Raw genomic sequence first — 25,995 nt, forward strand, 5'->3', positions numbered from 1 at the left:
CAACTAAACTTTTAAATTCATAGCAATGTAACAGACATGAAAGGCAGAAATTTCAGAATGCGGCAGGAAGTTGCTGCCCTAAGAACTGAAGTTCTCTGTTTACCAGAGTAAATGAAAAGAGAACACTAATATTGCCCAAGATTTCTTTGTAAAGGGATGTCCAAAACAATTAGTTCATTTTTATCTAATACATTTAATAATAGACTGATATCTGCGATGGTTTAAAAAAAGTAATACTATGAATAGAGCAAGCAGATAATTATCTCTTTTCATTTTCCAATCTCTTTCCATTCAAAAGAAACAATCATTCCCTGTTCACAGGAGCTACACTTTCCTCTCACTCAAATTAATGTACCATTTATTTTCATTGTAAATGTTACTTTTAAACTCTATCTATGATAAAGGACTTCCTTCAAAATATTGCTACAATATAGAGAAAACCAACTGTCAAGATGTCTAAGCTTAGGCCCTGAGCCTCAACAGACTTGCAACTCCTACACTCTGGTTTATTGGACTTACCCCACTCAGCTAACATGGAGGTGAAGAAGTTCAACCACCACACCAGGGAGCCAAGAGTGCCTACAACTGAAAGCAGGAGAATTGCATCCAGCATTCATGTGGAATCTAAGCTCCCTCTTGATATAGATGTGGAGTGGACACAACCGTTCCAGGGTCCACAGGATGGAGGAAGAGAGTATGGATTAGAGTGGACTTACTGATATTCTATTCATGAACTATTGTGATTAGTAATCAAAGAAAATGTGGCATTGGTGTGGAGAAAGTGGCCATGGTGGCTGCTGCGGTAGGCAGTGGGAAGAAGAGATGTGATGTGGGGCGTTTTCGGGACTTGGAGTTGTCCTGGGTAGTGCTACAGGGACAGTTACCGGACATTGTATGTCCTCCCATGGACCACTGGGTGGACTGTGGGGGAGTGTAGGCTATGGTATGGGCCATTGACCATGAGGTGCAGCGGTACTCAGAGATGTATTCACCAAATACAATGAATGTCTCATGATGATGGAGGAGGTTGTTGTTGTTGGCGGAGGAGTGGGGTGGGCGGCTGGGGAGTATATGTAGACCTCATATTTTTTTAATGTAATATTAAAAAAATAAAGAGAAAAAAAAAGATGTCTAGGTTTTTCCTTCTCATTTCCAAACTATACCACCATCAACAACCTACACTCCTCTCCTGAGGACTCTGCTGTTCCTTTCTTACCCATCACTCCATTGTCAACATTGTTTCCACACTGGTATATCCCCAATAGTTTTATCATTCACTTTTAATCAGGGGATAAAATGATTTCCCAATGCCACATATTGAAAAATTAAGAATACTACATTCTAATTAGAGTTTCCTTTACCAATTATCTCTCTTTCCTGAGTTATGCCGTAAGAGCTTTCTTATTTGTTCTTACTAGGAATATGTATTTAAATTCTCTTTCATCAGCTTAATTATTAAACTCCTTCTAAGGGCTCCCTCCATTTTTTCTCTTCTGAGCTAAGTGCCTTCATTTACAGAACTCAGATATTAGAAGTTCACGTTTACATCAAAGTAATAAATAATAATAATAATAATTTCTTCCTAACCATACATGTTATAGGGGTAAATAAGTCAAATATTATTCAATATAATGAAATATATTAAAACATACCCCCTTAATTTTTTACTAAAAACAAGGCCAACGACAATGGGCCACCTTAAAATGTATCATGCTCTTCATCTCATTATCCAACTCCTCTCTTTTCCTTTAAACATAAACAATCCACCATATCTGTTACCTCCTTTCCTCAAAAGAAATTCTCCACGAAGCCTTCCCTAATATTATTTGCTACTATTCTCACTTCAAACCAAAACTACTCCAGTTCTTTGCACAGTTTGGATATAAACCACAAATATACAACTGTGTCTAATCAATAATAATCTAAGTGCCTGCTGTTATGTACATGTGTGTTTTCTATGATTAGGCACTAGAATACTAATAAATTACTTATTTTTAATTTAATTATCTGTACCTCACCAAGTACCACATAAATATGAATCTTTTAAAAATAATATACCAGAAGTTCTTTGGGGTAATTTTTTTAAACAAACCAATTTTATTGACCCATATTAATAAAGCATAAATCCATCCAAAGTGTACAATCAATGGTATTCAGTGTAATCACATATTTGTACATTCATCACATCATTCTTAGAGCACTTTCATTATTCCAATAATAATAATTAACAAAAAACAAACAAAACTCATCACCTCTCAATCTCTCTATGCTTCCCCTGTCATACATAGCTACTATTCTTTTTCCTTCTCTCTAGTATATTTGTATTTATATTTTGTAAAATCAGTCTTATATATGCATTATCACCCTTTATGGTAATTTTAACAAGCATTTACCCAAGATAAAATTAAGAAGGCTAACTTATTTAACTGATAATTCCAATATACACAGTTACTTCAAAGGGTTAATTTAGTCAGCTTTTAAAAAGTGAAAGAAATACAGAAGAAAAATAACGATGTTGTAAACATCTTAACAATAAATTTTTACTCATAAAAATTTATAAGCTTGTACAACTTTTAGCTTTGTAGTATGGAAATGAACAGAATTGTCAAGAAGCATCAGCACAACATGCTTTTGACTTTAAATAAAGGACAAGTGGTAACAAAACACATACACCCACATACACATACCTCAGACTCAACCAAATCAAAGACTGAAAGACAAAGGCCTAATTTGTTAAAAAAAAAAAAAAGTGTTTTAATTATCAAAAGTTATTTTCTGCTTTAACAGCAAAGTTTTTGACTTGCAAAAATTGCTTTACAATTTAAATCACTGACAGTAATACTAATAAAATTAAAAAATACAATTGACTATTTGGATATCTAATTTAAAAATACATACTACCAAAATAGAGAAATATATAAATAAGGAAACACATTTCAAAATCATTAAAACATACCAAATTTTTAAAGGTAATTATGCAACATTATATTTAATCATAAAATTTGTGAAGCAGTCCTTATGATTTATAAAATTATAGAAAAATTTTAGCTATATTAACAACCATCCACTTTCACCATTAGTTTAACCCTTAGTATATCATATACAATCACTTTCTGGAATTTGTTGTAGCTCAAGTAAGACTATTTCACCAGTTCCCATTGGACATATAACCTGAACTTTGACAAATAATCTCACTAAAAATTGAAGATTAGTTTAATTTCACTAACTGGTGCTCTTCACCAGTATTCCCTGCAGAAGCAAATGATACCACCATGCACCCAGTTGTTCATCACTTTTTCTTCACACTCTACATCAACCAATCAGCAGTATCTACTTTTCAAAACATTGCACCAATCACTGCACTTCTCACCTGTATGTTTAATTACCGATAGACTTAGGTTTCTTTAAAAAAGAAAAAGAAAAATTGGTCACAGATGCTACAGCATTTATACACATTGAAAGACTGAAAGTTTGTACAGAAACTATTAAAGGTGATTGCTTAGAAGCACCCTAGATGCAACCATAGAAGAAACATAAAAGCCCCAAAGAGAAGGGTAATAGAAGCTACCTAATAGTAAAGAGTCAATTTAGAAGCAACTACTCTCCACAAGTCTAAACCATCTCATCATCAACTTTTACCATCTGTGAATGAGTCCACCAGTTTCTCAATAAGGAAAGGAATAACATGAGAGAAAATGACATTTGGCAAATACATTTCATTTTATTTTAGTAGCATATTCAAATACACTAAGAGAATAGAATATTCGCTTAAAAACTAAAAAAGAGACATAAGAATGATAATTAAGGTACTACATACTGTACAGAGATCTTTATATTGTAGCTTTTGGAATTTTGTATCTGTGTTTCCTGCACATAGTTCCACATAACCAAGAACAACTTGAAACACAGTATTGTGAATAGCTTGGGTGAAGTGCATATGAAGTTGATCCATTGCTGTCTGTGGAAAGAAAAAACATACAACATAATTTCATGCTATTAAAATAAATAAATTTCAATAGATAAGAGAAACACAGGGGAAAAAATCTTTCCAATTATAGCTACAGCATCAAAGATCAGGGTATTTAAATATAATGTTGATTATAGTGCAAATAACCTTTCAATTAGCCACATAATTTCGCTGAAAATAAATATGACTCATGAGCAATGCTCTGTTGCTATCTATTTATGATTGTGTTCTTCCACAAACATGCAGTGCACAATCAGACCTCAGGATTCTCTCTGCTATCAGACGCTCATTCCCTTATATATTCAGAACACTTCAGTGGTCAAGTTCTCAGAGAAATCTTTCCTCACTATCCTATATAAGTCCCTACTTTCTACCACTCTATTTATTTACCCAGATATATATTTCTTTAAAGCAATTGTTACCACTGGATACTATATTAATTAATTTATTTAATGTCTGTGTCCCACCACAAGAGTATAAAATACATGAAGGCCTACATTGAGGCATGTAGCACAATGCAAATAGTATATATCAATAAATATTTAATGTAGGAATGAATTCTACGGGGGAAATTAGAAGTTATTAATGCAAAGATATTTTCAAATGTCTTTAAAAATGTCCCTCAAAAGTGTCAAGTGTCTTCCTTTATATATTTTCCTAGGTATAGCTTAAGACATGAAAACTAATAAAGTATAATCAATGACAACATTCCTTTTTGAAGATTTTTAAATAGAAACAGTTTAAATGCTTTAATAAAGACTTAAATTTCCTTCTAAGGGAGGGGAACAGTTAAGGAAAGAAAACATTTACATCTATCATGTTTAAATGTACAGATAAATACATAATCCTGTACAAACAAAGTACAATTAACTTGCAAACCATGGTCCATCTTTCACATTTTTCATGGAATCCCTTGAGCAGTAAGAATACTGGAAGATAACAGAATCCATTAATGGTCCATGCAAGGGACCTGTTCTACAGATAAATGTACAAAAGTTTACAAACCTTTTTGAGGGTGTCATATTAGTCCATTTAATAACCAATAAAGCTCCAAGTTAAGAACTCCTGATCCAGAACTAAGAGTAGAGGTTAAAAAAACTACACATCTTCTCCCACTGAATTATTTCATAAAATTATATTATACTTTGTTTAAAAACCTACATAAAATTTTAAAATATTGAAACTACACAACACTACAAAGTTCAAAAAATCTTTCTGTAATGTTCTAATTACATTACACATACTGTGAGTCTATATAAGCAACTACATTACAATTGTTAATATAGAATAAAAACTTACTTTCTTAAATGAAACTCTTTAAGGATGCTACATTAGTAATATTCAGACTTAAGCAATCTTGAAAGTCAATAGATTCCTGATTAAGGAAAAAAGCAAACAACCTTTAAAAACTAACCTGTGTTTTTCCAAGAAGTCGATAAGCTTGTTGAACTTTGGTATAATGGTTAATGTCAAAATTTTTGCAGATTTTGGAAAGAGCTACATCCAACTGTTCCTATGCAATTAAAAGAGGAGACAAGAAGTGGCTAAAGAATTATGTTTTCAAGGCAATGAGAAGAAAATATTGTCTAATTGCTCATTTTTAGTTAATATCTAAATAAAATTAGTATCACACTGGATTTAGGAGTCAAAAAAATTTTTTTTAATTATATTATCATTTATTAGAAACTTAAATCAAGTTTACTGAGATATTACTAACATTTGAGTTTCTAAAACCCCATGCCAACTATTTTAATGAATACAAAATAAATAGAACAGTTTCTTAAGGATTGCTATTTTTTTAAATATTTTTATTGAAGTTTATGTTCCCTGAAGCATTGCTAAAATATTAAACTATATGAACTGAATTTGTGGAACTACTGAAAATACAATAATCCTTCTGTAATCACAGAAAAGTAATTCTCAACAAAACATCATTGGTCTTAAAAGTACATACTTCAACATTTAAGCTTTTATGTCTAAATGCACTGACTTTGTTTATGAGTTTCTACTTCAATGATTTCATATTAAAACAGTCATTTTCTACATAAGTACAGAATAATAGTACACAAGAGTAAAGAAATACTGAGTTTTCAACAGAAAACCCTCATCGAAAATATTCAGGGGATCATTTACTTATGGAATTCTCAAAGGAGTTGTCATACTTTTTTACAATTAGCAAATACATGCATTCATGATCAAAAACTACTTTCACAAAACGTCATTAGAAAGTCCAGCCTCAACTTTTATAAGTATTCTTACCAGGAAAACAATAAGATAAATACCAGAAGCAACCAAATTTTTATTAAATTTACTGTAATAAATACTCTACTTTGCAAAGATTGCCAAGGAAAAAAATAAACTCTGAATATATGTAGGAGGAAAAGAGAGCCTTCATGCTCACAATGATATTGCTTTTCATTTCCAGTTCCTACATTTTTCATGAACTGTGTGAGATATTATTATTAGGTTTAGGAATTTAAGAGACTTTTCATCAGCAAAAAGTTATTCCTAAGTAAATCAATTCACTAAACTAAAAACGAGAAACAGTTGGTAAAAAAAAATATTAATACATGGAAAATATTTTGCTACAATTTATATAATGAAGACTAACCTACAAATAAGTTTGGGGATTTTTCTGGAAATTGTGATATTTTCAAATACTGCTTACAGTTCCCATGAGATTAAAAGTATCACTGAGCTTGCTAGTAGATTAACATTAACTTGGCCATGTACAGATATTGCAAATACAAAACATGAGAAAAACTGGCAATAATAATACAGAAGCCAAAATGTAAGGTGTACCTATGCCATTTGAAAAGCTCTAAAAAGAAAAATCCATTTAACTTGTAATCATCTTACCTCAATTTGTTCTAAAGTATCTTGCAGCTTTGAATTCAGTTCACTATTTAATAAAGCAGAATGTTAGATGTGTCTATCTTTAAAACAGACAAATACCACAAGAAACACATGCTAATGAAGTAAATATTCAATAAATTAAAAAATAAACAGTATGAGTAATAAGCCATAGCTTTCCTGCTGATTCTACATCAGTCGTTTGGAAGTACTTCTATGGTCCTGCTTCTAATCAGTTTAAGACACTTCATACCCACATGCACACAAACACCCACAAACACAGACACACATATACATAAAATTAAAATTTCTTATATTTAAAAAAACTGAAATAAACCAAAAATTACACTGAACATACACTATTTTATATTTTTAACTGGAACCATTAAGTATTTTTCATAATTAAGATGCCATTAAATACCAAGAAGCCAGAGCTCTTTGGTAAAATGGCTAATTTTAAGTCTGGAGAAAAAAATATTGCAAAATAAGCCAGAAACATATTATTTTTCAAAAGAAAGAAAATTATCAAAAACACGTGGAAATGGACCACAAATATGGAGACATTAATCTGATAAAAGATATCAACAAAACCTACAGCAAACACCATATTTAATGGGGTAACATTATAAGATTTTCCCCTGACACTAGAAACAGTCAAGAATACCTCTGTCACCATTTCTATTCAACATTATACGGTAGGTTTTAGATAGAGCAATAAGACAAGAAAAAGAAATAAAAAGAAAGGAAGAAATAGGAGTCATTAATAGCAGCAACAGGATTGTGTGGGAAGAAAATCCTAAAGAATCCATAGATAAAACTAAGAATTTAAGAATTAAAAATGGATAGCAAAGTCACCAGATTAAAAAGTAAAGCTTCAGAGAACCAGCAATTGGCAGTGGAGTAAGGAGCTCTTAGAGTCAGCTCCTGCTACAGGGCAGTTAGTAAATACCCAGAGCTCTCTGGAGCTAGGTAAAACACCTGTTTGGGGGCTCCAGGAGACCAGAAGAGCATCCTGCAATATCCTTGAAGGAATGGAAGGAGGAGACTGCCCATCTGCAGAGAAGACTTGTAAATAGAGAGCTCCACACCATGGAGGCCAGTGCCCACCCTCCATTGGAGGCACAAGCTGCCTCGGGAGCTATTCTACAGCTGGAATTGAAAGCTTCACTTCCCAAAAGCGGAAGGAGTGGGGGAGGGAGGAAAGATAGTTGGGCACCACCTTCAGCTACTAATGAGGAAATTCAGCGAGCTAACGTATAATCATGAGAACAGCTAAAGTTTGAGCCTTTCCAAGTCAGAAAGAGGCCAACAGCCACCATCTTAACTCCACATCTGATACAGTGGGAAGTGGGGCAGACTGAAAACCACAGTGCTCATGGGGACCAGCTTCTTTTCATCCAGATCAGATTGCAACTCTAGCCTAGGCCCCAGTGCCACCTCCAGCAGGGAGGAAGCTGCGGGGACCTGTGCCAGCCTCTCGGGGTAATTACCAACCAAGCCACAGAACCCAGTGATTGTCCTACTCTGATGGCACAAGCCACCCCAGGAGCTATTCTGTGGCTGGAATTGGAAGCTCCATTTCCCAAAAACAGGGGAGGAGGAGACAGTTGGCTGCCAATTTCAGCTACTGATTGGTAGATGCAGCTGGCTATGATATAACCTTGGGAACAACTAGGGTGTGAATTAGCAAAAGTCAGAAAGAGGCCAGTGGCCACCATTTTCACTCAAACCACGGCATGAGGGGACCCCAGGCTGACCTAAAATCACTGTGACAGTAGGAATCAGTTTCTTCCACCCACATTTTTGCCCACAGCCTAGCCTAGGGTTCAGTCCCCACTATGGCAGGGAGGAGGCTGGCAGGTCCTGCACCAGCGTATCCAGGAAATTACAGGTACATCTGGCTGCACAGACTGAAAATTGAAAGTCTACCAGGACAACTGCCATCATCTTGGACCCACACTCCATAGATTGCTGCCCATACCTGCAGCTCCATCCCTGCCCCAGGCAGAGGAGAAAGGGGTGTGAAGCTTCAATAGTCTCTCTGGGTAACTACAGTCTTACGCCTGCACTTGGATTATTTCACACAGCTGTGACTCTGTCCCTACCCCTGGCAAAGAAGAAAGTTGGAAGAAGCTTCATTGGTCCCTGGTGCAATGAGGGCAGCTTGAGCCTCCACAGTTTATAGCACCAACTACAAGCTTGGATCCTACTGAAAAATCAGCAAGGGAGAAAGGGCAAGAAACCCTAAACTAAAGAGAAAAACTGCACCCAGAATAAATATTCCAGTATGCCAGATGCCAAGACACAACAAAAAATTACAATCCACACTAAGAAACAGGAAATACGGCCCAGTTAAAGGAACAAGATAAGCCTCCAGATGACATAAAGGGTTTGAGACAACAAATCATAGATGTTCAAACAAATCTCCTTAATAAATTCAATGAGATGGTTAAAGAGATTAAGGATATTAAGAAGACACTTTGTGAGCACAAAGAAGAATTTGAAAGCATACATAGAAAAATAGCAGATCTTATGGGAATGAAAGGTGCAATCAATGAAATTTAAAAAGCATTGGAATCATCATATAAAATAGCAGATTTGAGGAGGCAGAAGAAAGGATTGGTGAGCTTAAAGAAATGGCCTCTGAAAGTGAACATACAAAAGAACAGATGAAAAAAAGAATGGAAAAAATTGAACAAGGTGTCAGGGAATTAAATGATAGCAAAAGGCATGCAAACATACGTGTCATGGGTGTCCCAGAAAGAGAAGAGAAGGGAAAAGCGGCAGAGGGAATATCTGAAGAAATAATGGTAGAAAATTTCCCAACCCAAATGAAGGACATAGATACCTATGTCCAAGAAGCACAATGTACTCCCATCCAAAAATATCCGAGTAGACCAACTCAGAGACACATACTAATCAGAATGTCAAATGCCAAAGACAAAGAGAGAATACTGAGAGCAGCAAGAGAAAAGCAATGCATAACATATAAGGGATATCCAATAAGATTAAGTGCTGATTTCTCACCAGAAACCACAGAGGCAAGAAGACAGTGGTCTGATATGTTTAAGATACTACAAGAGAAAAACTTCCAGCCAAGAAACTTATATCCAGCAAGACTGTCTTTTCAAAAATGAGGGTGCGTTTAGAATATTCACTGATAAACAGAAACTGAGAGAAATTCTAAGCAAGAGACCAGATTTTCAGGAAATACTAAAAGGTATGGTAGAGCCTGAAAAGACAGGGGAGACAGGCCTGGAAGAGAGTCTAGAAATGAAGATTATATCAATAAAAATAACTAAAAGTGTCAAAAGAATGGTGAAAATAAAAATGGCAGATAAAACTCAAATAGTCAGGAATTAACTTAAACAACAATTAAAGCACTTGTATTCAGAAAACTGCAACCCAATGTAAAAAGAATCCAAAAAGTCCTACATAACTGGAAGAACACTCCATGCTCATGGATTGGAAGACTAAATATCATTAAGATGTCAATTCTACTCAAATTGACATACAGATTCACTACAACCCTGGTAAAAATTCCACCAGCATTAAAAAAAAAAATTGAAAACATAATCAACAACTTTATTTGGAAGGGTAAGGGGTCCTGAATAGCCAGAAACATCATAAAAAGGAAAAGCAAACCCTCATCCCCAGACTTTAAATCATATTACCTAGCTATAATGGCAAAAACAGCATGATACTGGCATAAAGAGAGACACATAGACCAATGGAATCAAACGATGGTACAGAAACAGACCCCCACATGTACAGTCAAGTGATTTTTGACTAGTCTGTCAAACCCACACAGCTCAGGCAGAACCATCCATTCAACAAATGGTGCTAAAAAATTGGATATCCATAGTCAAAAGAAGGAAAGAGGACCCTTATCTCACACCCTATCCAAAAATTAAGTCAAAATGGATCAAAAACCTAAAAATAAAAGCAAGAACCATAAAACTTCTGAAAGAAATTATAGGAAAATATCTTCAAAATCTGGTGGTAGGTGGTGGATTCTTAAAGGAGATAAGAGAAGGACTGAGATGGACTACTGATGTTTAATGTATGGAAATTTTAATTAGCTTTACTGTTAAAGTGTGGAAATGGATAGAGTGGATGGTAACACACAGTGAGTAACAGCTAGTTTATAAATGGGGATGTATGAAAATGGTAGTCTAGGTATAGAAATGCTAGTTGACAGAATGCTAGAGAATAATCTAGGAACTGAAGAGCATGGCAAACCAAGAGGTAGATGAGAATTATGGATGATGGTATACATGCAAGAGTGTCCTGTGTGAGCTACAGCAAATGTACATGACTACTGCAGGGTGTTGGGAATGTGGAGAAGCACGTAGAAAAATACAGCTGGAGTGGCCTATGGGAATGTGGATAGTAGTAATAAAATAATATTCTTGCATCTATGCAAAAGATGTACTGTGTTGATAATGATGCAGTATTGAAAATGCGAGCCAAATGTACACTATGGACATGGTAATAATCAGACAGTATCATCTTATCTGTAGCAAATGTCCAACACTGTGTGGTGTGTTGATGGAGGGGTGTTTTTGCAAATTCTGCACATGTGCATGACTGTTTTATAAGTTTACAACTTCTGTCATAAAAAACAAATTTTAAAAATAATAATAGGGTGGGTTGGGGGAAAAACACACCAAATATAAGATAAGGACTATGATTAGTAGTAAGATTTTGACAATATTCTCTCACAATCTGTAATATATGTCTCACAACACTGCAAGGTGTTGGTGGAGGGTTGATGTATAAGACCCCTATATGATGTTATGTATGTTTGCTTTGTAAATTCACAACTTTTACTATATACTTAATTGTTCATGTATGTTCATATAAATGATATAAAGACAATAATAATAGGATTGGTTTGGGGAAAAATACTTTGGCTAGTAGTATTATTTTGACAATGCTCTTTAATCATTATTTAAAAAGGTTTAACAACAATGCAAGTTATTGGTGGTAGAGTGAGTTATGAGAGTCCTGTATGGTGTTATATATGTTTGTTTTCTAAGTTGACAACTATTATTATATTCTTATTGTTTTATGTATTTTATATATGAATGATATACTTCAATAAATTAATTCTTTTTAAAAGGTCAAACTTCAAAAATAAATTTAATTTCTATATACTAAAAAAAAACAATTATAAGTGGAATATTTTTTAAATACCACTTATAATAGCATTAAATAAACCAAATTCCTGGAAATAAGTCTAACAAAAAATAAGCAAGACCTCTTCAAACATGCAAAACTAACCATAGTGACAGAACCAGAACAGTGGCTACCTTGAAGTGTTATGACTGGAGTAGGATATGAGGGAAGTTTCTGGGAAGTGAAGATGGTCAACCACCACACCAAGGAACTAAGAGTGCCTACAACTGCAAGCAGGAGAATGGCATCCATCATCCATGTGGAATCTAAGCCTCTTCTCAATATAGAGGTGGAGTGGACATCACCATCCCAGGGTCCACAGGATGGAGGAATAAAATATGGATTAGAGTGGACTTACTGATATTCTACTATGGAACTACTGTGACTAGTAATGGAAGAAATTATAGCATTGATGTGGAGACAGTGGCCACAGGAGTTGCTGAGGGCAGGGAGAGAGAAGAAGAGATGTGATGTGGGGCATTCTCAGGACTTGGAGTTGTCCTAAATGATAATGCACGGACAGATGCTGGATATTATATATCCTGCCATAACCCACTGAATGGACTGGGGGAGAGTGTAAAGTACAATGTAAACTATTATCCATGTGGTGCAGCAGTGCTCCAAAATGTATTCACCAAATGCAATGACTGTGCCACAATGATGAAAGGGATTGTTGATGTGGGAGGAGTGGGGTGGGGGGTATATGGGAACCTCTTATATTTTTTGAATGTAACATTTTTTGTGATCTATGTATCTTCAAAAAAATACAATTAAAAAAATTGATGGGGGGTGGGGAGTGGGTACATGAAAACCTCTTATGTTTTTTTCTTTATCCCTCCCCTTGCGGCTTGCTTGTTGTCTGCTCCTTGTGTCCATTTGCTGTGCGTTCTTCTGTGTGTCTGTATTTTTTAATTTTTATTTATTCCCCCCCTTGCAGCTTGCTTGTCTGCTCTCTGTGTCCATTCGCTGCATGCTCTTCTGTTTTTTCACTTGTCTCCCTTTTTCTGTTGCATCATCTCTGCGGTGCCTGCAGGCCGGCAGCTCTCCACAGCATGCAGGCAAGCCTGCCTTCACAAGGATGCCCTGGGACGTGAACCCAGGGCCTCCCATATGGTAGACAGGAGCCCAACTGATTGAACCACAGCCGCTTCCCACCTCTTATGTTTTTTAATGTAACATTTTGTGTGATATATTAACTTTTAAAAAAGATAATTAAGGCAGCGGACTTGGCCCAGTGGTTAGAGCATCCGTCTACCACATGGGAGGTTCGCAGTTCAAACCTCGGGCCTCCTTAACCCGTGTGGAGCTGGCCCATGCACAGTGTTGATGCGCGCAAGGAGTGCCGTGCCACGCAGGGGTGTCCCCCACATAGGGGAGCCCCACACTCAAGGAGTGTGCCCCGTAAGGAGAGCCGCCCAGCGCGAAAGAAAGTGCAGCCTGCCCAGGAATGGTGCCGCACACACGGAGAGCTGACACAGCAAGATGACGCAACCAAAAGAAACACAGATTCCCATGCTGCTGACAATAACAGAAGCGGACAAAGAAGATGCAGCAAATAGACACAGAGAACAGACAACTGGGGTGGGGGGGGAAGGGGAGAGAAATAAATAAATACCTTTTTAAAAAAGATAATTAAAAAAAAATAAAATAAAATAAATGTTCCATTTCTACTTCTATTTCTAGGTGGTAATTACATGGGTATGTTCACTTTGTAAAAATTCATTGAGATATATACCCTTATGATACATGATTTTAAGTGAATTGTTTTCATTTAATTCCTTGGTTAGCAGCTGGTGACAGAAAGGGACATAAAAATCCTCTTCCCAGCGGCGGACTTGGCCCAGTGTTTAGGGCACCCGTCTACCAAATGGGAGGTCCATGGTTCAAACCCTGGGCCTCCTTGACCGATGTGGAGCTGGCCCATGTGCTCATGCGCGCAAGGAGTGCCCTGCCACACAGGGGTGTTCCTGAGTGGGGGAACCCCACATGCAAGGAGTGCACTCCGTAAGGAGAGCCGCCCAGCGCAAAAGAAAGTGCAGCCTGCCCAGAAATGGCGCTGCACACACGGAGAGCTGACGCAACAAAAAGAGACACAGATTCCCCTGCCATTGACAACAACAGAAGTGGACAAAGAAGACGCAGCAAATAGACACAGAGAACAGACAACCGGGGTGGTGGGGAGGGGAGAGAAATAAATAAATAAATCCTTTAAAAAAATAAATAAAAATCCTCTTCCCAAAGAATGTATAATCAATAATGGCTTTTGATTAGGGAATTCAGAGGACTGGATCCCTGAGGACAGCTATTGTTTCGACCCCATGCAGACAAAGGTAGGGTTGTAGCTATTTTTTCAACCCTCCCTGGAAAGGGGTGGAGGCAGGAGAGATTGAAAGACAGAGGCTTCCTCAGTCACAGCAGGAAAGTTAGCTAAAGAGCTAGATTTGCTGGGCAGGCCAGGAAAGCTCACCTTTAGGGAGCCGTTGGAGAAGTTTTTGGCACCCTGCCTGACCCCTTCGACTGGACCATTTGGAGCTGGTCCGTACCCCTGAATGGGTCCCTGCCCTATTCTGGCAGAGAAAGACTGAATTGGGAAAGTCCTCCCTAGGATGATCCTCCTCCCAGAATGTGCCACGGAGGCAAAAGCAGTGGGAGTCAACAAAAGCTGTGTAAAAAACTATAGAGGCAGACAGTCTGGGACAAAGTCTTGCCAGCTTCAGATACCTGGGAGTGGGAGATTTATATCCTGAGAAACAGAGCGGATAACCAAACTCCTGTAACAGAGGAACTCCAAAAGAACTAAGGAGTAGAAGCTCAGTAAGGAAGGGAAAACCTTACCCAGTGCATCTGCCTTGGGTAGAGCTTCCTGATAGGAGGGCTAAAGTTAAAGAAAATGTCTGTCTTATCACGACCTGGCTACAAAACCAGGAAACAGACATCCTAGGGATTAAAGCACAGAGTTAACATTTTAAAATATTAAAATTTACAGTGTGCAACAAGAGTATAATACAAAGAAACAGCAAACAATAGCCCATCTAAAAGAAGAAGACAAAAATACAGAAAACACCAAAGAAGGTGAGAATGTAGACATACTGAACAAAGCCTTTTAAAAAATTATCTTAAAAACTGCTTAAAGAGATGAAGGAAAGTACAAATAAAGAACTACAGGATATCAGCAAAGCAACGAATGAGCATTATGAGAGTCTAAGCAAAGAGACAAAAATTTTTAAAAAAGGATGCAAACAGAACTGCTGGAGTTGAAGACCACAATAACTGAAATGGAAAAAAAAAATGCCTGGGAGGGCTTCAAGAGCAGATTGGAGATAGGAGAAGAAATAATCAGAGAAATTGAAGAAAAGACACTTGAAATGAGTCAGGCTGAGGAGCAGAAGAAAAAAATATATATTAAAAACAGTAATAGCTTAAGACAGATATGAAACACAGTCAACTGCACCAATGTATGTTTTATATGAGTTCCAGAAGGAGAAGAAAGAAAGAAACAGGCAGAAGAAATAGTCAAAGAAATATTGACAGAGAACTTCCCAAACTTAATAAAAGACATGAATATGCAAATCCAAGAAACTCAGAAAGCAACAAATAGGATGATCAAGAAGAAAAATACGCCCCATTGTATAGTGATAACACTATGAAATGCAAAAGACAAGGAGAGAGTTCTGAAAGCTGTAAGAGAAAAGCAATGTATTACATCCAATGGAATCCCCAGAAGATTGAGTACTGATTTCTCCTCAGAAAGCATGGAAACAAGAAGGCAGTGGGCTGAAACACTTAAAGCACTGAAGAAAAACAACTGCCAACCAAGAATTTTATATCCAGTAAGACTCTCTTCCAAAAATGAGGGCAAGATTAAGACATTCTCAGATAAACAAAAGCTAAGGGTGTACATCACCACCAGCCCTGCCCTACAAACAATGCTAAAGGGAATTCTTCAGACTGACAGGAAAGGACACTAGATATGGGTTCAAAGCAGCACAAAGAAATAAAGACCTACTGTAAGATATACCATTTGAGTAATTATAAAAGCCAAAAATATCATTTTGTAGTTTGGTATGTAACTCCACTTCTTTATTCCTACAGGTGATAAAATGCAAATGAATAAAAGGTAATGATAAATCTATGTTTTTGTACATACAATGTACAATGATATAAGCCATAAAAAGTAAAGAAAATGGTGGGCGGACAAAGTAGTATAGGAAAAGTATATGCGCATACTATTCAAGTTAAGTTGGTACCAAACAAAATATAGTTGTTATATATTCAGGATGCTAAATACTAACCTATGGTAAACACAATGAAAACCAATGAAAAATACATCCAGGGGGGCGGGGCAAGATGGTGTCTGAGTGAGTGCACCTTATAGTCTCTCCTGCAAAGAAGCGGCTAGGCAGCGTTGGAAATTCTTCAGGACCAGGCTGTTTCGGGATTTTGCAGGGAAGGAGGTGTCTGGACATCGATTTGGTGGGACAGTAACAGAGAAGATTCATGTAAAAGCTAACATGGAGTTGAAGAATGTCAACCATCACACCATGGAGCCTAGAGTGCCTACAACTGAAAGCAGGAGGATTGCATCCAGCATCCATGTGGAATCTAAGCCCTCTCTTGACATAGATGTGGAATAGACACAACCAAGCCAAGGTCCACAGGAAGGAGGAATACAGTAAGGATTAGAGTGGACTTAATGATATTCTATTCATGAACTATTGTGGTTAGTAATCGAGAAAATATTTCATTGGTGTGGGAAAAGTGGCCATGATAGCTGTTGGGTACAGGGAATGGGAGGAGGAGATGAGATGTGGAGGCATTTTCAGGACTTGGAGTTGTCCTGGGTGGTGCTGCAGGGACAATTACCAGACATTGTATGTCCTCCCATGGCCAACTGGATGGAACATGGGAGAGTGTGGACTATGATGTGGACCATTGGCCATGGGGTGCAGCAATGCCCAGAGATGTACTCACCAAATACAATGGATGTGTCATGATGATGGGGGAGAGTGTTGCTGTGGGGGGAGTGGTGGGGTGGGGGCGGTGGGGGTAAATGGGGACCTCATATTTTTTTAATGTAATATTTTTTTTAAATGAATAAAAGAAAAAAAAAGAAAAAAGAAAAATACATCCAGATAGAAATGAGAAGGCACTCAATATAGTACAACACAAGAAAGCAAATATATATAAAAGTAAGTTTTAATGGCAAGCAGGGACAAAAAGGTATAAGACTTAAAAAAGCTAAATAGAAAAATGGCAGGAAAAAAGACCTGTACTATCAGTAGTGACTTTAAATGTCAATGGTTTAAACTCTCCAGTCAAAAGGCAGAGAATAGATAAGAAAGCATGGCCCAACTACACACTATCTGCAAGAGACACACCTTAAAGTCAAAGACAGAAGTAGGTAGATGACTAAAGGATAGAAAAATATAAAATGCAAGTAGTAAGAAAAAGAGATCTTGGGTAGCTTTACAAATATTAAATAAGATAAACTTTAAGTCAAAAACAGGAGAGACAAAGATGGTCATTACAGTATATATTGATTAAGAGAAAACTCAAAAGGAAGATGTAACCATTATAAATGTATATGCACTTAACAGCAAAGCCTCAAAATATATGAAGCAAAATACTGATATATTTGAAGGGAGAAAATGATCATTCTATATTAATTATAGGAGACTTTAACATACCATTCTTAATAATAGGTAGAAATTCTAGTCAGCAGATCAATAAAGAAGTATAGGTCATGAACAATACACTAAACCCACTAGACATAACAGACATATAGAATACTGCACCCAACAAAAAGAGAATACACATTCTTCACAAGTGCACATGGATCATATTCCAGGATAGACCATATGTTAGGTCACAAAACAAGTCTCAATAAATAAAAATACTGAAATCATTAAATGTATATTCTCAAAGAAAATAAAGCTAGATATCATAACAGTACCAGAAAGGGAAAACATGCAAATATGTGAAAATTAAATAACATACTCTTAAATAACCAGTGGGTTAAAGAGGAAATAAGAAGCAAAATTAGGAAATATATGGGGGCAAATAAAAACAAACATACAACATACCAAAACTTATGGGATGCAATGAAGGCAGTGCTGAGAGGGAAATTTATAGCTCTAAATGTTTACTCTCAAAGAAAAAAATTTTTTCAAATCAGAGACCTAACCTCAAACCTGGAAGAACTAGGAAAAAAAGCAACTAAAAACAACACAAACAGAAGGAAGGAATTAAAGAATAGAGCAGAGATTAATAAATTAGAAGGAAAAAAAAAAAGCATCAGAGAGAATCAACAAAATCAAAGGTTGATTCTAAAAGATTAACAAATTCGACAAATGTTTGGCAGAATGATGAAGGAAAAGAGAGGGCATAAATAACAAAAATCAGAAATGAAAAAGGGGGACATCAACAGCAATGCCACTGAAATAAAGGCCTATAAGTGAATGCTATAAACAACTAACTGTATGCCAAATAAATTCGATAACCTAGCTGAAATGGACAAATTCTTAGAAACACACAAACTACCTATATTGACTCAAGAAGAAACAGAAGATCTCAACAAAACAATTACTAGTAAAGAGATTTAATCATTCATCAAAAACCTCCCAATAAAGTAAAGCTCAGGTACCAGATAGTTTCACATGGGACTTCTACCAAACATTCCAACAAGACTTAATTCCAATTCTGTTCAAACTCTTCCAAAAAAATGACAAGGAGGAACCAATCCTTAACTCATTCTACAAGGCCAACATCACCCTCATACCAATGCTGGATAAAGAGACCACACAACAAGAAAGCTACAGACTTGTATCTCTTACGAATAGCAATGCAAAAATCCTCAGCAAAATAACAGCAAACTGAATTGAACAGCATACTAACAGAATTATACACCATGATCAAGTGGGATTTATTCATGGTATGCAAGGCTGGCGCTACATAAATCAATTAACGTATTATACCACTTTAACAGAATAAAGGAAAAGTCCTCATGATCATCTGACCCAATGGAGAAAAGGTATTTGACAAAATATCGCAAACTTTCTTGATAAAAATACTTCGAACACCAGGAATAGAAGGAAAGTTCCTCAACATTATAAAGGACACATATGAAAAGCTCACAACTAACATCCTATTGAGTGGTGAAAGACAAACTTTTCCTCTAACATCAGGAACAAGACAAGGATTCCCACTGTCCCCACTGTTATTCAATATTGTACTGCAAGTTCTTGCCAGAACAATTATGTAAGAAAAGTAAAAGGCATCCAAACTGGAAAGGAAGAAGTAAAACTTTCCCTATTTGCAGATGATATGATCCTACAAACAGAAAATCTTGAAAAATCTAATAGGAATCTCCTAGAGCTAGTAAATGAATTCAGCAAAGAGGTGGGATACAAGATCAAACTAAAAATTTACCAGTGTTTATATATACAGCAATGAACAGTCAGAACAAAAAAATCAAGAAAAAAATTCCATTCAAAATAGCAACTAAAAGTATCAAATATCTAGGAATAAACTGAACCACAGATGTAAAGGACTTATACCCAGAAAACTATGAAACACTGCTATAAGAATGTAAAGAAGACCAAAATAAATGGAAGGATTTTCCATTTTCATGAATTGAAAGACTAAATATCACTAGATGTCAATACTACCCAAAGCAATATATATGGATTCAACACAATCCCAATTAAAATTCCAACAACCTTCTTTGCAGAAATGGAAAAGCCAATCATCACATTTATATAGAAGAGTAAAAGACCCCAAATAGCTAACAGCTGTGGGATAGCCTCCTCCTCAGTAGGGGCCAGCCCTGGCGGAAGGTAGACGCGTAACCTGGAGCCAGTGGTCAAGGGAAGGGCTGGTATGGGCGCAAGCCCTCAGCCTGCCCAGGCCCACTACGAGACTGCCAGTACGGATGCCACGTCCTCCGGCCGTTGGTATGCGGCGCTCCAAAGCCCGCCCAGTCATCTAGGCTATGCCCACTGTTCCCGCCAAAAGGCAACATCCGGATGGCTCCCCCACCCCCCCTTCCCCCTCCTCTTCCCGCCTCCCCTCGCTGTGACGCCATTCCCGCCCCTTCCCGTACCCCCCCTCCTAGCAGTTCCGTGTTGCTCCTTACCAATCCTCATCGAAAGTCTCCCCAGCACGCCTTATACGGCATCCCAGCAAGAACTCTGCCCGCCCCTCCGCCACAGCCCTGTATAATCTCTGTACATTCCCCAATAAACGGCTCTGTTACAGCTCCACAAGGGCGTTTCGTCTCCTTTGTTCCTTTCGCCCTCCACACCTTGCACGCCTCCGCTGGAGTCTCCCGCCTCGCCCTCGCCTCCGGGAAGAACGGCCTGCCAGGCTACGAAGACCGCTGCTGCAAACAGCCTCTTGTAAAGAAGCTGGAGGATCACACTTTTTGATCTTAAAACTTATTACAGGCATGGGAATGTGGCTCAAACAATTGGGCTCCCATCTACCAGATAGGAAGTCCAGGGTTCGATACCCAGAGCCTCCTGGTGAAGGCAAGCTGGCCCACACCGGGGTGCTGGCCAGCACAGAGTGCTGCCCCGTGCAGGAGTGCTTCCCCATACAGGAGTGCTGGCCCACATGGAGAGCTGATGCAGCAAGCTGACGCAATAAAAAGACACATAGAGGAGAGACAATAGGAGATGCAGCAGACCAGGGAGCTGAGGTGGAGCAAGAGAATGAGTGCCTCTCCCCCACTCAAGAAGGCCCCAGGATCCTTTTCCGGAGCAGCCTAATGAGAATACAAGCAGACACAGAAGAACACATAGCGAATGGACATAGAGAAGAAATAATGGAGGGAGGGGGGAGAAATAAAAATAATCTTAAAAAAAAAAAAAATTTTTTTTAATTACTACAAAACTACGGTAATCAAAACAGGATGATTCTGGCACAAGGACAGACATATAAACCAATGTAATAGAATGGAAAGCTCAGAAATCAACACTCATATTTACGGCCAACTGATTTTTAACAAGGTGGCAAACACTACTCAAGTGGGAAAGAATAGTCTCTTCAACAAATAGTGCTGGGAAAACTGGATCTCAAATTTGCAAAAGAGAGAAGAATTCTTACCTCCCATTATATGCAAAAATCAACTCAAAATGGACCAAAGACCTAAATTTAAGAGCTGTAACTATCGCATTCCTGGAAGAAAACTTAAGGAAGCAGTTATCAGGTCCCTGTGTTAGGCAATCGTTTCTTAGACTTTACACACAAAGCACAAGTAACAAAAGAAAAGATCAATGAATGGGACTTCATTAAAAAATTCTGCACCTCAAGGTCCTTATCATGAAAGTAAAAAGACAACCTACAGAATGGTAGAAAATATTTAGAAATCACATATCCAATAAAGGATTAATATCCAGTATATTTGAAGAAATCCTTCAACTTAACAACAAAAAGACAACCTAATTAAAATATGGACAGAAAACTTGAAGAGATATCTCTCCAAAGAAGATACACAAATGGCCAGAAAGCATATACAAAGATGTTCAACATTATTAGCTATCAGAGAAATACAAATCAAAACCAATAGAAGGTGGTGGTGGTGGGCTGGTATATAGGATCCTTTAGTTTTGCACGATTTTTCTGTAAACTCACAACTTCTCTAAAAAAGGGGAAGGGGGAAGCAATTTTTCAGAAAAGTAAAACCACTGTAATATCAGTACACAGTTATTTGATAGTCTTAAGGGTAAATGTCCAAACGTAGCAAAATTAGATCATCTTCTACAAATACTACTTTTAATAAGCAAAACTTGTGAATTAAAGATTGTATTCTCTAGTAAAAACTGAGAGAAAAACTCTATGCTTTGACAAGGAACAATGTAAGATTGATACATGATTAGAAAAATTAAGTTTTCTAAACAGTATTATATCTGGAAAATGGTCCATATCCACAGATATAAGTTAAGTAAATAATTATAGGCCGGAATGAGGTTTTTTTCTTAAAACAGTGATTCTGGCAAAACTCTTATCTAAAAAATGAACAAATGAATAAATGAAAAAAAGAAAGAAAGTACGCTAAAGGCCCCAAAATAATGACACAAAAAGGAAAACCACACTCGTTTCTCTTCACCAGTGTCAAAACCATTGATGTTACAGAAGAAGTCACACTTGGAACCATTAGAGAAAACACAGATTTTTTTTTTAAATAATTTCAGAAAATCTGAATTTCACAAAATAAAATGATTAATTTATTTTTTAAGTTTCTATTATCACAAGCATATACATGTATATAAATATATACACTGACTCCTACAAATCAGTAAGAAAAGACTAGCAACCAATTGGAAAAAGGGCCAAGAATAAGGATAATTGACAGAAAGGGAAATAAAGATAACTCAAAAACATAACAATAAAGCTAAGCTTGCCGAAAACAAATGTAATGCAAATTAAAACTACAATAATGTATTATATTTCTTATTAGATTGGCAAAGACCAAAATGTCTGACAACATATTAGATTGTTATGGGTTTGGGGAAACAGATTTTCTCTTAGCCTGGTAGTGGGAGTGAAGAGAGAATAACTTGGTAATATCTATCAAACTTTAAAGGCACATATCCTCAGACCATTAGTCTCTTGAACTAATCTCCAAGATATATTTACAATTAAGAAAAAAAGTGTAAGACATAGATGATCAGGGCTACTGTGCTATCTAACACACAGAGGTATCAAAAGCATAGTAGTCTCTATAACAGGGGGAGGAGGACAAGAGAAAAAATTAAATAAATAAATATCTGCAAATGCTTGTACATACAGAGACTATTTTTAAAAGGATAAAATAAAATTGGGGAAGCAGGTATGGCTCAAGTGATAGAGCTTCTGCCTACCATATGGGAGGACCTGGGTTTGACCTCTGAGGCCTCCTGGTGAAAAAGAAGAAAAAGCATGCCTGCACAGTAAGCCAGTGCCTGCACGAGTGCCCGCATGGTGAGACAGTGCCTGCACGAGTGCCCACGCAGTAAACACGAGTGCCCGCATGGTAAGCATGAGTGCCCACCTGGTGAGCACAAATGCCCTCGTGGTGATCCAGTGCCCGCACGAGTGCCCACATGGCAAGCCAGTGCCTGCGCAAGTGAGTCACGCAGCAAGATGATGACACAACAAAAGAGAGGCAAGGGAAAAGTCAAGGTGAAGCGCAGCAGAAACCAGGAACTGAGGTGGTGCAACTGAGAGGAAACCTCCCTCCACATCAGAGGTTACAGTATTGAATCCCAGTGAATCTTAGAGGAGAGAAAATGAGGGGAGGAGACAACACAGAGAGCAAAAACAGCAGGACGGGAGGAGGGGAAGGGGGGAAAATAAAGAAATAAATAAATCTTTAAAAAAAAAGAACCTAACATTCTGTTCCACAGGGGCTACATCATTAAAAGAAATAAAATAAAATCATCCTTTAAAATATTTTCTAAACATTCATGAACAAAAAGTATATTTTTGCTGTTAAAGTTGTAAATATTTTTTCTGGTCTTTATAAAATAAGTAGTTATCATGTTTGAACTAACTTTTTTTAACCCAAATGCAAAAAGCTTCATTTTCATAGCGAGTAATGGAACATAGATAATCTGACCTAAGATACCCAGAGTAGGATTTTAATTCTCTATGTGAACTCATCATCTATGGTGTCAGTTTTCTGAGTTAAATGAGTTGCCTGATTAGATATCTAAGGAATCATAACTCATTCAACTCCTTTTATCCCACAGGAAAAAGCACAGAATAGGTAAAAGAAAGAAAAACTACTCAGAGCAAAGAGTTGAAATCAAAGAGTTCAGGGTAAGAATCTTAGCTGTCTCTCCTACTAGCTGTGTGACCTTAAGCAGGTACTTAATCTTTCTGAGCCTTTTCTCATCTATAAAGTAGAGATGTTATCTATTTCCTGGCGATTCAAGGCAATAACACCTGCAAAAAAAGCACTTTGTTGGGGAGCAAGAATAGCTCAGTGGTTTGAGCACCTGCTTCCTATGTATGAGGTCCTAGGTTCAGTACATGATATCTCCTTTTTTAAAAAAGTACTTTGCCTAACAAATTGAAAAATTATTCAATTAACTAGGTTCTATTATGCAGCATTACAGAGACCATAGTATTAACTATTTCTATGAATCCTCCTCTACCTCCAAGCTCTATTTCCATCTCTTGCCACCTTCTCCAGACCTTTGCTCCATCATTTATCCACTTTTCTTGAATTTTAATTCTCTCTTCTCACTCCTTTCTCTCATACAAAAAGTAGACTCAAGCCTCATCCACCCTTAAAAAGAGGTCTTTTTTAAACCCTGATTTGCTTTCAAGTTAGCATCCCAACTTGTTCTTTCTTAAGCCAATAAAGTTTCTGACTCAGACATGAGCTAGAAAAAGTTCCTTAACCTCTCTGACAATCTGGGCTCATTAAGAGGTGGTAATGCTAATAATGCAAAATGTCCATCACAATGCCTTAGCACTTAGAATGAGTTCAATAAATCTCCACACCACATGCCTACCCCCCAAAAAATCTTCATCTCCTCTCTCCCCAGAGTTGCTTCTTCTGCCATGGTGCCTTTCTTGGTGTACAGCATGGTACCCACTCAACCCAAGTTGGAAATCTCAAGAGTCACCTTTAATTCTTCTATCTCTTCAAACATAACTGGTAACCAAATTCTGATAATTCTGTCATTTCAGCATTTCTCATATCCAGCAACACTTCTTTCTCAATTCTGTTTCTGAAGTCAGGCATTACCCACTTTTGTTTAAATTATCAACATAGCCTCCTAGTGAATTTCTGTGCAATACACACACACCCCAATCTTCAATCCATTCATCTGTTAATTTGACAAACACCATCAACCTACTGTATACCAAACTATGAACCCTTCAAAACACTGTCCAGGATAGCTGTCTGAGCAAGACTCTAACTTCATATTAGATCTGGTGGTCAATGTGCTGTTTGGTTTGGCAAACAAAGCATTTTCAGAGAGTTTATATATGAAAGGCTTTAGACAAAGCAAGCATACTCTAATCCAATGGGCAATATTCCCTACCATCTTACATCTGGCACTTCACATATATGTTACTTGACTGGGCCCTAATGATACCTGAGATTGCAGCTCCTAAGTAAAAGGACAGACAAAATCACATCAATCCCCTGCTTTAAAACGGTTGTTGGCTCCTCGTTAAACACAAGATAAAGCCCCAAATTAAATGGCATGTAAGGTATTTCACAAATAACTTTCCATTCATTTTTTAAATGCCTATATTTTAACCACATGGACTGTGAGCAGCTCCCCAAACCAACAACAGATTCTCACACCCTCTGTTTGGGGCATAAGGTTCACAATAACTAAAATAATACTTCTTTCTCTTTTACTCACAAATGTCTCTTTCCAGACTCACTTAAATGTCATCTTTCAGCAGTCTTCCCCGGCTAACTGACAACACATTGTTTGACAACATTCGCATACTACAAACTGGATTAGAGGAAGGAGTATCTGTCACTGTGAGCCCCAGGCAGAGATAACAGTCAGTTCCGATGACTCCCTAGAACTAAATTCTCTGCCTGACAAAGAGCAGGTACTCAATAAATATTTGCTGAATCAAATTTGCAATGCAAAGAAAAATGGCAAGATTGTATCATTATCCCTTTAGCCCCTATTTCCTACCTCAATACAGAAAACTAAAAGAAGAAAAGGAAAAGAGAATGTTTTAGGAGAAAAAGAGCTAAACTAGACTCGGGTCTGTAAGTGGCTTAGATAAAGAGAAAAACAGAGATGAGTAGAGCTAAAGCTAGTTTGCCTTCACTATTATAGAAGGTTCAGAAGTTCACCTAAGACTGAAGCTAGAGACACAGATATGGGCAAACAAGAGCACCTGGAATAATGAGTAATTCAGAACTGGCATTTGAGTTTGGAGGAAAAAGAAATATATCTAAATTCATTCTAAGGTAAAAGTAACGATTTTAACTTCTTTACTGAAAAATGAGCTTTCGTGTCTATTTA

General features: G+C 37.1%; 1 protein-coding gene across 1 annotated transcript in view; it reads right to left on the reverse strand.

Moving 5' to 3' along the window:
- Positions 1 to 25,995, reverse strand: part of VPS50 (VPS50 subunit of EARP/GARPII complex) — a 171,730-nt gene that overhangs the window by 107,183 nt on the left and 38,552 nt on the right. The window contains exons 10-12 of the mRNA XM_004475696.4: positions 6,827 to 6,869; positions 5,382 to 5,480; positions 3,818 to 3,958 (exon numbers count right to left, since the gene is read on the reverse strand). Of these exons, the coding sequence (XP_004475753.2) occupies positions 3,818 to 3,958; positions 5,382 to 5,480; positions 6,827 to 6,869 (283 nt within the window). The remainder of the gene's footprint in view (positions 1 to 3,817; positions 3,959 to 5,381; positions 5,481 to 6,826; positions 6,870 to 25,995) is intronic.

The sequence above is a fragment of the Dasypus novemcinctus genome, chromosome 5 (genome assembly GCF_030445035.2).
Source record: "Dasypus novemcinctus isolate mDasNov1 chromosome 5, mDasNov1.1.hap2, whole genome shotgun sequence".
NCBI classification, from domain to species: domain Eukaryota; kingdom Metazoa; phylum Chordata; class Mammalia; order Cingulata; family Dasypodidae; genus Dasypus; species Dasypus novemcinctus.